Source organism: Takifugu rubripes, chromosome 11, assembly GCF_901000725.2.
Source record: "Takifugu rubripes chromosome 11, fTakRub1.2, whole genome shotgun sequence".
Lineage (NCBI taxonomy): Eukaryota > Metazoa > Chordata > Actinopteri > Tetraodontiformes > Tetraodontidae > Takifugu > Takifugu rubripes.
Window position 1 is genome coordinate 15,696,337 of NC_042295.1, and position 13,919 is coordinate 15,710,255.

Sequence of the window (13,919 nt, forward strand, 5' to 3'; positions counted from 1 at the left end):
CCCCGAACCCTGCACCCGTGCACGAGGAACTCGGCTCCGACGTGGCACAGCAGCTCCTTTCCTGTGTTAACGTGCAGGTTTGAAGCCAAGCAAACTTTCCTGTCCTGTCAAAACAGTCAGCCTTTAATGCAAGGGACGTCTTTCCTGCAGTTTGGGCTTGTTACAGCAGAAAAATGCTAATTAGCCGTTAGCGGGAGGAGTGCAGGGAACCACCCCCAGAAAGCAGCGTTGCGAGGGTGGAAAAGATGGGAGCAGTGAGATTTGTGACATTTCCACAGTCCTGACACACATTTATAGTGGACCCATGTGAGGTTGGGAACGACTCAAACCGGATTTCACACTCTGAATTCCAGGCCATCTCGCCCCCCCCCCCCCCCCCCCCCCCCCCCCCTTCCCCGTAACAAAATAGGATTAATAATTTGCATTTTAACTCTTCATTGACACAAGCGATTGTGTGAACTTGTGCACAAATCAAAAGCACGAAAAGCACAAAGCGTAAACGTCTCTCCACACGTGTGTGATTTGTGCACGTGTGCAGCTGTATAAAGCAAACGTCAATCAGCTTTAATGACGCACTAAAACTGTACAAAGTCTGGCATTGAACACGACCACAAACGCACACATCAAGACCCACAATGCACTGGGAGTTACGCAACAAGCTGAGTGGACATGAGTGACGCTCACACGTGCATGTGTGTAGGTTCAGAGGGTATAGAGGGGCATGGAAGGAGGAAAATGGTGGGAAACGGCGCCTGCATCGCTGCGACAACAGATGGATCGCAGGAAGTTCCAATTCCCTCACTGAGAGTTGAGCAGAGAAGAAGAAGAAGAATCTGAGAGGGAGACAAAATAAGAAAAAGGGGAAAATGAAGCACAATGAAGTGCAGAGGAGAGATCAAATCAGCAGCAGAGAGCCGCAGCAATAATGAGAATGCATGAAAGTGCGAAAAGGAAAAAGGGGGGAGGGGGGAGAGTGTGTGGGGGAGATACAGAAACTAGTGACTTTTCATCTGTGACTGCTGCTTCCTGTCTGACTGCCTCTCAGCCTCCTCCTCAACCTGCACAGCTTTCAGCTCAGCTTTGTCTCTCCGCCAGTACGTGAGCAGTTTTCATACATGTTTATCCTTTTGTTTCTGGAGAAAACATGTAATTACACGCGTGTGTGTGTGTGTGTGCGTGTGTGTGTGCGTGTGTGTGTGTGTGTGGGGTGGGATGAGGGTTGCAGGGACACATTCATCACATTAAAGAGACCAAGTGGGGGAAGGGAGGGAAACTGGACAGCAAAAGTTATTATGCAAACGCTGGGTTGTAAATCTCAGTGTATGTGAATGGCTGCAGGAGTGTGTGTGTGTGTGTGTGTGTGTGTGTGTGTGTGTGTGTGTGTGTGCGTGTGCGTGTGTGTGTGTGCGTGCGTCTCATTGTGTTTGCATGAGTGTGTGCTGGTCCTGAGAGGCTCTCCTCATTAAGCAGCAAGGCGACAGGAGTGCAGCGTGTGTGTTTTCACACACCAGTGCTCCAACAGAACAGGAGACACTTCCTTTATTTTGGTTTCTTTATTTCCTTATTTATTTTGCCAGCGTTCCAGCTCCCATCTCTCTGTTTTCCCTCCTTCCAGTTTTCCTGTCAGACGGCGGTGAGGACGGCTCCTGACTGCCGGTTCAGGAGGTTCTGCCGGGCCTGCTGCTGCGCTCGGCTCCAGGTTGCGTCGGCGACACTCGAGCTCTCGAGTGATCACATTCAGACTCAAGCCCGCGCTGGTTAATTGCTAAATGAGCTTTGGATTAACTGATGTGCATTTAGGTGACTGTCGCCACGGTAACGCGGGTGGCTGACAAAATATTTCTGTTGGAAAAGAGGGAGATTTTTAGAAAACCGAACAGAACATGAGTAAATTCAAGACAACAGGTAGTACTGTGTGTGTGTGTGTGTGTGTGTGTGTGTGTGTGTGTGTGTGTGTGTGTGTGTGTGTGTGTGTGTGTGAACCTTGATGAGTGTTCCACTGCAGATGACCAAAGGCTGAGATTAGTGACCGACACAGTTGGCCTGAGGAATCGATTCAGGCCTGAGTCTGGTGGAGGGACAGTGGCGGGACGTGCACCTGCCGTGCACATGGCGTGCACATGGCGTGCACATGGCATGCACGTCAGGTCCGAGATTTTGTTCATATCAGGTCAGCGTTCCTGATCTTTAGCTTGTTTGGAGGGCCAACACTGATGTGCTACAGGTGTGTTTTATCACAGATGTGTGCTTCCTGTGTGTGTGTGTGTGTGTGTGTGTGTGTGTGTGTGTGTGTGTGTGCTCAGTTGTTTGATGAGCGTGGGTGTTAAGCAGGTTGGTGATGAGCAGGTTTCCACACTTTAGTCCATCTGAACACGCATGTTGATTTTGTCTGTTGGAGCGAAGCAAGAGGAGCAAAATAACAATGGCAGAAAAGAAGGGAGCAGCACGGGGGGGGGGGGGACCTAAGGAAAGGGAGAAATCCTAAATGAGGAGGAGGAAGGATGAGGAAGGCCAGGAGTGAGGGGGTGGACTTGGGGGGCATCTGAGGATTCATCTCTCACTGGATAATTCCCAGGAGGTTCTCTCTCCTGTTCTCCTGCTTCCCTGCTCTTGAAAGCTGTGAAGTGTGTGGTTCGGCTCATACTCCTTCTGGTAATTGGAAGAGGAGAGGGAGGGACGGAGGGGAGGAAGAGGAGGAGGAGGAGGAGGAGGAGAGGAGAGGAGAGGTAAAAATAATGAGCGGGTTAAGAAGTAAAAAGACCAGACTTCTGCCGTCTTCCTTCGGCTCGACTTAAATTCCTTTGTTTTCTCCTTATTAGCTCGCACCTCTTTATTCCCGTCACTATCACCATCCCTCCTTCCCTTCCTCCCTCCTCCCTCCCGTCTTTTCCCACTGTTGCACGTCTGTGGTTGCAGGCGGCATCTGAAACGTGGCCACAGGCATTTAATCATTGATGGATTTTTTTCCCCCTCTGTGCAGGCAAGCCAGCGGGCAGCCCCGACTCACTCACATGTGTCAGGACCTGCTGATTCATTCTCTGGAGCCTGCGAGCACACACACACACACACACACGCACGCACGAGAGACAAAAGCCATGCGCACACACTAAACACAGACACAGATGAAACACTGACTAAATGTGTGCGTGTCTAGTTGATCCCACCAGGGATTGTGAGGCCGAATCAGCCGCCGTGAGCCCAAATAAGGGCAGCAGCGATAAAAAGCCGTTTATTTGAACAACAAGAAGACGCGTTTGCATTGACCCCAGGGTTGCGTGCACGGCTCCATGCACGGCTCCATGCACGGCTCCATGCACGGCTCCACGCACGTCTCCACGCACGGCTCCACGCACGTCTCCACATCTCTATGCTGCTGCTGGAGCCCCTGAACATCTTTTATGTTCTTAGAAAACAGAATGATCAGCGTCATTCTTGAATAAAGGTGTTACGAAAGGTCGAACATTCATATTTCAGGCACAATATTTCCGTGCTACCGTCGCTAGGCTAACGTGCTGGTGTTGGAGGATGTTCTCCATACTGATGTTTTTACCTCTCTTTTTTTAGGCGCTAATTAGCAAGTGTTAGCATGAGAATAACGATGACCGTGACGGGCGTGCGTCACCTGCCGGTGCTGCAGCTCCTGACGCGCTGATGTCTGCTGGTGACGTCAGTCGCCTGATAAACCGCTGCGGCGGCGTGCACGTTTCTATTCAGGCGTTGGAGGAAACTGCTGTTTGGTCCAGACCAGGAATAAACGGAGCACCGCGGTTACGCTTCTTAGACACTAGATGTTCTACCAGCCTTCTCAAATCCCGACTTTTCTAAAGTACGTTAATCCATTTCCAGCATATTTTGGGCTGGAGGTAACGTCAGCAGCTGGACTGACTGGAGAACACGTTAGAAACGCTGCTGTTTATTAAATAAATAATCAGTCTGGCTCCTCCTCGGCGCTTATGGAGAATCAAACATCTTTTCAGAGATAAACCCAACTGACATTTGAGTATCTCTAATAAAAGAGATGAAAGACACCGATCCCCTCACCTTCATGGGGATGAGCAGCAGCTCCTTTCTCTCCTGACCCGTAATGAAACCCTCATCATGAGAAACAGCTGACGCCAGCAAAATCCCATAATAGTAACAGCAGCAAAAGACATGATGGTGAGTTCTGATGACGCCGCCACCGTGGTCCGAACACTAAATGATCCTTCACAGGTCAAGTTTATTGACCTTTGACATGACGAGCACTGAGACATCATCAGGAGTGGAGCCCTGGAGCACGGCTGGACCCCAGAATATATCATATATACATCACACACACACACACATCACTTATATAATATATACCTCATATATAATATATACATCATTTATATATATGGTGTATATATTATATGTGTGTATATGTATGCCATATAGGGAAAAGAGCAGTGAAGGCAGCTGAACACCCTGTCTGTCTGTCTGTCTGATCCTGATCAGAGAGGTTTTAATATCATTATTATTATTATTTCATTTCACAGAGGGATTAAAGCCAGAGCCTGTAGAGCTGAAACCCAATCTCTCCCCCCTCCTTTACTTTTCACCCTCTTTTCCATCAAACGCACCCCCCCCACCTTCCTCTCGCCCCCACCCCCCCACCTTCCTCTTCCTCCCCTCCCTTGACAGGACCCCGCCCTGAACTGGATGAATTATTGGCCTCTGTGTGTCTTAGTGCCTGTGTGAACATTCTCGCCATGGCGAGCTTGTCTCAGGTCTTCCGGGGTAATTGGCGTGTTCCTGATTTTGTAACCCACTCCTCAGCGGCTACTGGTGCTCCGTCCTGCACGGGGCGTCGTGGCGAAGGACCCGTCCGGCGCGTCGCCCTTTGAGAATGAGACGTAAACACAGAGAAAGTCTGCAGTGGTTATGTGATTGCTTCCATTAAAGCGATTATGCAATCAACAGCAGCAGGTCAGGCGGGAGGCAGAGCAGCAGCGGGGGGGGGGCGGGGGGGCAGGGGGTAGATGGGGAATTCACACACCTTCACACACACCAGACGTACAGTAGTGAGCCGGGCAGGGGCACTTTCTCTATTGTTAATAATGATTATGAAACGGCTTCATGTGGAGCATACGGCTCTACGTGCCCAGCATGACTAGCCTGTACTGGCAGCCACCCACCCACCCACACACACACACACACTCACACACACACACACACACACACGCACACACACACACACACACACACACACACAGACTGGACGTATGCTGTTTTTCTGTGTGATTGTGGTTTAAAGGATTCATCACCAAAGGTACAGTTAGCGTAGGGTTACATTTTATAATTAAAAAACTGTTTCTACTTCCACCAGTCACGGATTTAACGTCAGCAAGAGGTAGTTTTATATCCCTACACTGTAACAAAGAACTGGACTGATTCCAGTGGGGCGGAGACTAAAGGGACTGGTTACAGTTGGGCGGAGACTAAAGGGACTGGTTCCATTGGGGCGGAGACTAAAGGGACTGGTTCCAGTGGGGTGGAGACTAAAGGGACTGGTTCCAGTGGGCCAGGCTACACCTGTTCTCTTCATCACTACAGAATTCTGATGAGATCTCTGGATCGTCTGACCTTTACAGATTCTCCCTCTCAGTGGATCCACAGTTTCTAGAAGATACTTCGCTTATCAGTCTTTTGATACAATGCATCCAGTTGCTTCCCAAATCTCACACTTTCCCTTCTTTTTCCCTTTCCAGCCAAAAAAGCACCGGATGGTTCCGTGATCGCCAACGGTTACTGCGACTTCTGCCTGGGAGGCTCCAAGAAGACGGGCTGTCCCGAAGACCTTATCTCCTGTGCAGACTGTGGCCGCTCAGGTAGGGCTCCGCTGAAGGGGATGAATGGCAGGAGGAAGGCGGTCCACTGCTGATGACAGTTAACTTTGGAAACACACATTTGGTTTAAGACAGCGCTGAAGCTGGTTTCTATAGCACCCAAAAAGGACGGACCATACCAGTGGGCTTTTGTACTTGTTTTAGCCTCCTACAAATGATGCTTCAGTGCTCCCCTGCTGTAATGTTTCATTTTATTTCATTTTTATTTGGCAACGTAAAGTGCAGATGAGACTCCTGCGGCGACGCCGTCCTGATAAGAGACGACGGGCACCAGCGTGTCCGCCGCCACTGATCACGTCTCATGCCAAATACCTCCGTTAAAATACGACTCGGCCAAACCAAAAAAATCCCGTTTGTTAGGAAAAGTTGCCATGGTGTGATAGGAGAAGCACTCATGTACGTCTTTATTCATCGGCCGTGCGTCATGAGCTGGAAGGACTTTCAGTCTGTCTCCCTCTAGTTTGTTTACCCGTTAATGTGATTTTAGTTCTTTTATTTTCAGACATACCAGATGGTTGTATCATAAACTCCATCAGATGTGTTTTGTATCTTCTGGTTGTATGTATGTATGTATACATGCAGAGATTACTGTGTATGTGGTGCAGAACTTGTATATTTCACACCTGATTGCATGTGTTGTGTACTCTTTATTTGCCAACATCTGTATCTGTAAAATAAAAACACAACTTAACAAAGAAAGATGGACGTGATTTGTAGTGAATCGGCTACAGCATGCAAAACATTGGTATGGTCCTAATTGATACCCACCCAAAAACAAGAGGACTGGTCGTCCGGAAAACACGGCAACCAGAACAATTTCTGTCATTATGACTGGAAAAGAGGTTAAATTGGAGTTTTGAAGGATAAACAAGCGGTTTAGGGTTGAAAAATGACAGTTGAGTTTAGTGCATCTGCAAATATGGTGCAAACAAGCAGGAGTGTCTGTCATTTATCCTATTTTAGCAAGACTGTAGCATCCTATACCATACCACCCTCTACCATACCATCCTATACTACCCTACACCATACCATCCTACACTACACCATCCTATACTACCCTACACCATACCATCCTACACTACACCATCCTATACTACCCTACACCATACCATCCTACACTACACCATCCTATACTACCCTACACCAAACCATCCTATACTACCCTATACCATACCATCCTACACTACACCATCCTATACTACCCTACACCATACCATCCTACACTACACCATCCTATACTACCCTACACCATACCATCCTACACTATACCATCCTATACTACCCTACACCATACCATCCTACACTACACCATCCTATACTACCCTACACCATACCATCCTACACTACACCATCCTATACTACCCTACACCAAACCATCCTATACTACCCTACACCATACCATCCAATACTACCCTACACCAAACCATCCTATACTACCCTACACCATACCATCCTATACTACCCTACACCATACCACCCTCTACCATAACATCCTATACTACGCTACACCATACCACCCTCTACCATACCATCCTATACTACGCTACACCATAGCATCCTATACTACCCTATACCATACCATCCTATACTACCCTACACCATACCATCCTATACTACCCTACACCATACCATCCTATACTACCCTACACCATACCATCCTATACTACACCATCCTATACTACCCTACACCATACCATCCTACACTACACCATCCTATACTACCCTACACCATACCATCCTACACTACACCATCCTATACTACCCTACACCATACCACCCTCTACCAAACCATCCTATACTACGCTACACCATAGCATCCTATACTACCCTACACCATACCATCCTATACTACCCTACACCATACCATCCTATACTACCCTACACCATACCATCCTATACTACCCTACACCATACCATCCTATACCATACCATCCTATACTACACCATCCTATACTACCCTACACCATACCATCCTACACTAACCCATCCTATACTACCCTACACCATACCATCCTACACTACACCATCCTATACTACCCTACACCATACCATCCTACACTACACCATCCTATACTACCCTACACCATACCATCCTACACTATACCATCCTATACTACCCTACACCATACCATCCTACACTATACCATCCTATACTACCCTACACCATACCATCCTATACTACCCTACACCAAACCATCCTACACTACACCATCCTATACTACCCTACACCATACCATCCTACACTATACCATCCTATACTACCCTACACCATACCATTCTACACTATACCATCCTATACTACCCTACACCATACCATCCTACACTATACCATCCTATACTACCCTACACCATACCATTCTACACTATACCATCCTATACTACCCTACACCATACCATCCTACACTATACCATCCTATACTACCCTACACCATACCATTCTACACTATACCATCCTATACTACCCTACACCATACCATCCTACACTATACCATCCTATACTACCCTACACCATACCATCCTACACTACACCATCCTACACTACCCTACACCATACCATTCTACACTATACCATCCTATACTACCCTACACCATACCATCCTACACTATACCATCCTATACTACCCTACACCATACCATCCTACACTATACCATCCTACACTACCCTACACCATACCATTCTACACTATACCATCCTATACTACCCTACACCATACCATTCTACACTATACCATCCTATACTACCCTACACCATACCATCCTACACTACCCTACACCATACCATTCTACACTATACCATCCTATACTACCCTACACCATACCATCCTACACTATACCATCCTACACTACCCTATACCATCCTATCCTGTACCATCCTAGTCACGCCACATTTGACTCATTTCCATACAAGATGAACAGATGCACAGATGGACTTGTGACTGTGGTGCAAAAACACAGGAAGTGATAGTGAAAAACGTGTGGGCATGTGTTATGTTTTGTGTGCGTGTGCGTGTGCGTGTGTGTGTGTGTGTGTGTGTGTGTGTGTGTGTGTGTGTGTGTGTGTGTGTGTGCGTGCGTGCGTGTGTGTGTGTGTGTGTGTGTGTGCACCCAGGCCACCCGTCCTGTCTGCAGTTCACAGTGAACATGACGGCTGCGGTGAGGACATATCGCTGGCAGTGCATCGAGTGCAAGTCCTGCAGTCTGTGTGGCACCTCTGAGAACGACGTAACCTTTTTAACTTCGTATTCACTGAAACACACACGTGCACACAAACACACACGTGCACACACAGTACTGCATAACAACGGTGTTTGTGTGGAGAGTTTGCCCAAGGTCCCTCTGCCTAAAAGTTGACTTTGCTTAGTTTTCAGCTGGAAAGGGGCATTAATCCAAATATTATCATGTTATTACTGTTTACTTTGGTCTTTTCTATTTTACAAGACTGCTGACCTTGTTTTGAATTAGTAAAATTCTGATTGATGTTTATAATTAGAATCTCCAGTCTCCTGCTGATACAGGTCTGTGGTTTTGGGGTTTGAACTGATCACATTTGAAATGTCTCCTTCTAGGACCAGCTGTTGTTCTGTGACGACTGTGACCGAGGGTACCACATGTACTGTCTGAGCCCGCCCATGTCCGAACCTCCCGAAGGTACGCGAGACAACATCCGTCGATGCTGTTAATGCATCCCGCCGCTAGGTGGCGCTCGAGACACGTTTACAGCTTTTACTGCGTTCTGCATGTTTCTACGATGTTTTTAACGATAAAAGTTACAGAAGCGGAGCTGATAATAATATTCAGTCATTGGTGGTGGAGGATTTACAGCTACAGTTTATAACCAGGAAGAGAATTAATAACAGAGGTGTCACAATGCATTGTGGGAAAGAATAAGGCGACATGGGCAGGGATTAACTGGTTACCCCCCCACCCCCCCGAGAATGGCAAACCACATATGTATGATACACCATCAAGAAAACACACCCTGTTCTTTGGTCTTGAGAGGGCCTCTGCAGTCAGATGATGGTGTTAAAACCATCACCCGTTTCCATGGCGAACATGTCACTCGCTGGAGCGGCAGCTTGGCTCCGCCCCTCACCAACGGCGCTGACGCTGGTGGTTGGGTACCTGGAGAACACCTCTGGCCATCGCCGTGGTTGGCAGCTGCATCCTGACATCACGTTTAATTAATGCCTCTAATCTGTGGCCAAATCCACACCAAACGAGTTGTCAAATCCCTCCGATCGGCAAATTACAGGCGCAGCATGTGGCGTTTTAATTTCCTCCGGCGTCGGGATGAAGGACTAATCCACAGGGCTGAACCTCTGATCTGTGTTTGTCACAGGGAGCTGGAGCTGTCATCTGTGTCTGAGACAACTGAAGGAGAAGGCCTCAGCCTACATCACGCTCACTTAAACTGCCCTCACCTTCCTCCCAAACTGCCCCCCCTGTGCCTCAGCTGCCCGCTCTCCTTCCTCCTCACAGTTGCTCTTTCTCTCCACTCTGTCCCGGCGACCTTTGACACCAGGGAACGCACACCCACCGCGGCGCTCCTACAGTCCAAACGTGTCACCCTTCACGCCACCTTCATGCTTTCAGCCGAGGAATTTATCAGCCAGCAATACGTTTGCTAGCAAGACCCACACTCCAGCCCAAGGGCACTTCAGCGGAGTCCTCCTCCACAAGAACCCTCCCAACGGTCCCCCGAAGAGCCCGAATGGTCTTCAGCTGCAACTCAGTCAAGTAGTGAGTGAAAGTGAATAAGGAAGCTGTGTGTGGAGACCGAGCACGGGACACGAGCGCCCCACGGCCAGATGTGGAGGTGCCGGACACGGGCCGTCCACGTGCTTCGTCCTTCACGTCCACGTCCCACCTGAGACACCCAGCCGTGCGCAGCGCTGCGATTTTTGAAGGGAAATGATTTGTACAGAATTGACCCCGATGGACGTTAATGAACCGAAGAAAAGTGGGTTGTCGTCGGGAGCCTGGCGTGCTCGCCCCGCGTGCACGAGGTCTCCACACCAATCTGAGGGTTTTAGCACTCGGAGAGCGGTGGACTTCAGCTCTCTGGTCAAACTCTGTATTTAAAATGACAGCTGAACTTTTCTCGCCCTTCTCTTCTACTAAACACTGACCGTGACGCCAGTGTGAGGCTGAAGTGCTCCCGGTGCTCCTGTGTTTATTACCTGTGTGTTAAGAATGTAGGATTAATGTTTGGGCAGGTCCTGTCTGGTCCATGCAGACCTAAAAACTTTGTTGTTTTTAATGATTCATTTTTTAATTTATTTTTTCATTGGCATGTTGGTATTTTTGATTGGTTTTAAAGACTTTTGATTGAAACTAAAAAGGAAGCACACTTAATCCGCAATAATGCGTTTGTGATATGAACTCTGGCCAAACTGTTTTCCTCCCTGCGAGTGACTGTGTGTCTGCCTGTGTGACGTTACCTGAGCACTGCAGCAGATGTAGCCAGCTTCCTGCAGAATGGCGCTAATGTGCTATCGACCAGCGACACAAACACGTGCCAGGCTCTCTGCACCCAACCAAAAAAACCCATAAACTGGCATATAAACCACAACAAATTTACCTTTTATACAGTCGAACCTGTTATTGAGGTTTTATCCCTGTTTATTCCATCTGTGCAGAGTCCAGCCAAGTTGGGTTAATATCAGTGTCAATAGCAGCTAGCGTTTGCTAACGAGTTGGGAGAAAACATAACTGACAGCTAACATTTGAGATTAGCCCGCTGGTGGCGGCCCCTTGATCCGCTATCTGGCTAAAGAAAACGCATCCAATCAGTCGGAATAACTCTTCAAAATACTGTGTTTCAAGAATGTCAATCAATCAATCAAGCAGCATGTCCTGCAAAACCCATGACTACTTATTTTGGGGGTTTTTTTTAGAGTAAAACACTGAGAGGAGAAGTTGTTTCTTCTATCTGCGAGCGACTCAGCACATTTAACAGATCTGAAGCATCTGAAGACCAAGAGTAAAATACTGAGGCTGGGCAGGATTATTTAAACCAGCCAATGTGCATTTTATGTAAGTTTGCACTGAATTAAATGTTTCTTTATGTCTCTTTTTGATCGCAAAATGCCCATTGTGTTACCTTTAACCAGTGTAACTGGCCTTGTGAAGGTAAGCTGGACAGGTGTGTTGTGGGCTAGCTGGAGCGCTAACGTAGGAGGGTGTTTCTGACGTCAGCGACAGGAAGGCATCCATCCTTTGATCCATGAGCTTTAAGCTTGGAGACGATGGCTGTAAATATTGGACTTACAACAATTTTCCATTCCATAGAATATTTGCTATTCTTGTGTAGATACCAAGGTGTAACACAGGTCTGGAGGGTCCCCCGTCCATGTCGCGTCCTTCAGAGGAGACTGAAGAGATCAGGTGGCGGCTGAGAATGTATCGTCCCCCTTCGCCATCTGATTGAGAAAGTTTGGGTACAAATACTGTGCTGCGCCTCAAGTCTGTGTAAATCCATTGGTGCATGAATGACGCCCAAATCCCCCCCCACCCTCGTTTTGCTTTGCTCGATTCTTTTAAATAACAAGAGACGATATTTAAATTATGTCGGGTTTTCTAATTTCTACCATATTTTGCACAGTGTGGCTGCCTTTGCTGCCAAAATGTGTTTACGCCGCTCTCTCTCTTTCTCTCTCGCTCTCTTTCTGTGTGTGAGCGTGCGTGTGCATGTGCGTGCACGGTACCTTCACCTGGAAGGTCAGAAAGCCACCTGGGCCTGGGTGTGAGCACGGTGGCGTCGGTACAGGCGACATCACGAGCCGCCAAAACCGGCCCAAAGGTGCGTTTTCATTTCTGTGAAGCAGCTTTGGGACCTGAGGTTGAGACGTGAGCGAGGGGAAGCGGCGAGTGGCGATGGCGATGGCGGCCGGAGAGCCCTCATACCGGGACCCCCCCAGTGGCGGCTGGCGGGCCGCTCTGGGGGGGCCATTGTGGCGGGTTGTGAGAGGGAGATTTCACTTGAACTTGAGCCTTTTCTGTGTACAGGCAAACCAACATGGCGGCGATGGTGGCAGGTTTGGGAGTGTGTGTGTGTGTGTGTGCGTGTGTGTGTGTGTGTGAGTGTGCGTGTGTGTGTGGGTGTGTGTGGGTGTGTGTGTGTGTGTGTGTGGGGGGGGTGTCTTTCTTGTAAATTGTGATTCTGTGGTCTTGCTGCACTTTTTCTTTTCCGTTCTCCCAGAAGTGCGAATTGTGTGAGAGTCTCTTGCACTTTTTATTGTTTCCATTTCTTTTAAATTGTGTTGCTCCTCTAAGCAACCGAGACGTGAGTCTTTTTACCGGGAGAGTGGGACAAAATCTTCCTGGAATTTTTAAAGGGAACGCCAGAAACGTGGAGCCGCAGTTGTTCTCCGTGACTCCGCCCAACTGATCCACTTTCTTTGACTCATTTTTTTTTCCATTGAAAAGATGAAATTAAAAAATGACCTCTATGTTTTTGCTGATAGTTGTGGACGTGTTTCTTTAGTTTCTGTCCTCTTCTGTATGACCACCGACCATCTGGGGGTAATTATGGCTCCTCGTCCACACACATCCGGCACAAACGCGCCACTTTTATCCGCTTCTCGTTACATTAACAACAGTTTTTAAAAAGACAAAAATTGAATCAGCAAAAAAAATTTTTTTTCCTCTTTTTAACTCATTCAAACATATTCGACAGTTATTAGAAGCACAGGAAGGGAAAAAGCTGAGTTTTATTAGGAGGAATTCTGGCGGCAGCTGTGTGCCGACGCAGAAGGAAACACACTTTGCTATTCAGGGCAGGTAGAGTTTTGCTATTTGTGATGTGTTCCTGGGTCTGAGACATTCATCATATCTGCTGCGTTGGCCAGACCTGGCTGAGCAATAGCAGCAGGGTGAAGTCGAGCTGATCAACAATTCCCCCCCCCCCCCCCTCACCTTCTCCCGTTCAGGGGGGAGGAATTCTGAAACAGGCGCCTTTTGGACCTTTCTGGGGAGGCGATTCTGCAGCTTTTCTGACCAAAACAGTCACCAAAAACTCATCCATCCGTTCGCTGGCTGAGCTCCAACCCT

At 48.0% G+C, this 13,919-nt stretch overlaps 1 protein-coding gene across 2 annotated transcripts in view; it reads left to right on the forward strand.

Moving 5' to 3' along the window:
• dpf1 (double PHD fingers 1) overlaps positions 1-11,942 on the forward strand; it is a 27,528-nt gene extending 15,586 nt beyond the window's left edge. For both annotated transcript variants that reach the window (XM_029844192.1, XM_029844193.1), the window contains exons 9-12: positions 5,730-5,849; positions 8,977-9,089; positions 9,434-9,515; positions 10,207-11,942. In XM_029844192.1, coding sequence (XP_029700052.1) covers positions 5,730-5,849; positions 8,977-9,089; positions 9,434-9,515; positions 10,207-10,277 — 386 coding nt within the window. In that variant the 3' untranslated portion in view covers positions 10,278-11,942. The remainder of the gene's footprint in view (positions 1-5,729; positions 5,850-8,976; positions 9,090-9,433; positions 9,516-10,206) is intronic.
• Positions 11,943-13,919: the final 1,977 nt, after the last annotated feature.